Source organism: Nestor notabilis, unplaced genomic scaffold (genome assembly GCF_000696875.1).
Source record: "Nestor notabilis isolate BGI_N333 unplaced genomic scaffold, ASM69687v1 scaffold12545, whole genome shotgun sequence".
NCBI classification, from domain to species: Eukaryota; Metazoa; Chordata; class Aves; order Psittaciformes; family Psittacidae; genus Nestor; species Nestor notabilis.
Window position 1 is genome coordinate 316 of NW_009927941.1, and position 595 is coordinate 910.

The window sequence follows — 595 nt, forward strand, 5'->3', positions numbered from 1 at the left end:
GCTGGGCAGCAAATCTGCTGCCTTCCCCACGACAAACCAACAGCTCTAGTTTGTTATCAGTGCAAAGGGGATTCCGCGTGTGCCAGGCTGCAGCCCAGCATCCCAACCACTACTCACCATCATCAGGAGCATCCTCGTCCCACACCGACCACATCTGCACGCTGAAGAAGGGCGCCCAGCAGGCGACATAGGCCACCACGATGACAAAGGTCATCTTCACCGTGCGGATCTTGGCACGGGAGATGGTGCGCACGGAGCTGACCCGCGAGGGCTGCCCGCTGGGGCTCTTCTCAGAGGAGCAGGGAGCAGGGGGGGCGGCCACCATGGTCCCCCCTGTGCTGGGGGCACCGCTCTGGGTCTTGCCCTTGAGGTTCTTGCAGATCTCGTAGCAGATGAGGCTGTAGCAGACGGTGAGGATGCCGATGGGCAGGACGAAGATGCACAGCGTGGTCCAGGTGATGTAGGCTCGGGCTCCCCACGGGTACCTGAAGTCTGCCCAGCAGTCCAGCACCCCCGAGCCCTGGCGCACCTCCTGCAGGGAGAAGATGAAGATCTGGGGCAGGCTGAGGAGGCAGCTCAGCAGCCACGTGGCCCC

General features: G+C 63.2%; 1 protein-coding gene across 1 annotated transcript; it reads right to left on the reverse strand.

The window, feature by feature from the left end:
• Positions 1-117: 117 nt before the first annotated feature.
• Positions 118-595, reverse strand: LOC104405554 (vasopressin V1b receptor-like; the record flags this gene model as incomplete). Its single annotated transcript, XM_010014291.1, has 1 exon — positions 118-595. A coding segment is annotated over one exon (478 nt), but the record flags the coding sequence as incomplete, so codon positions are not given.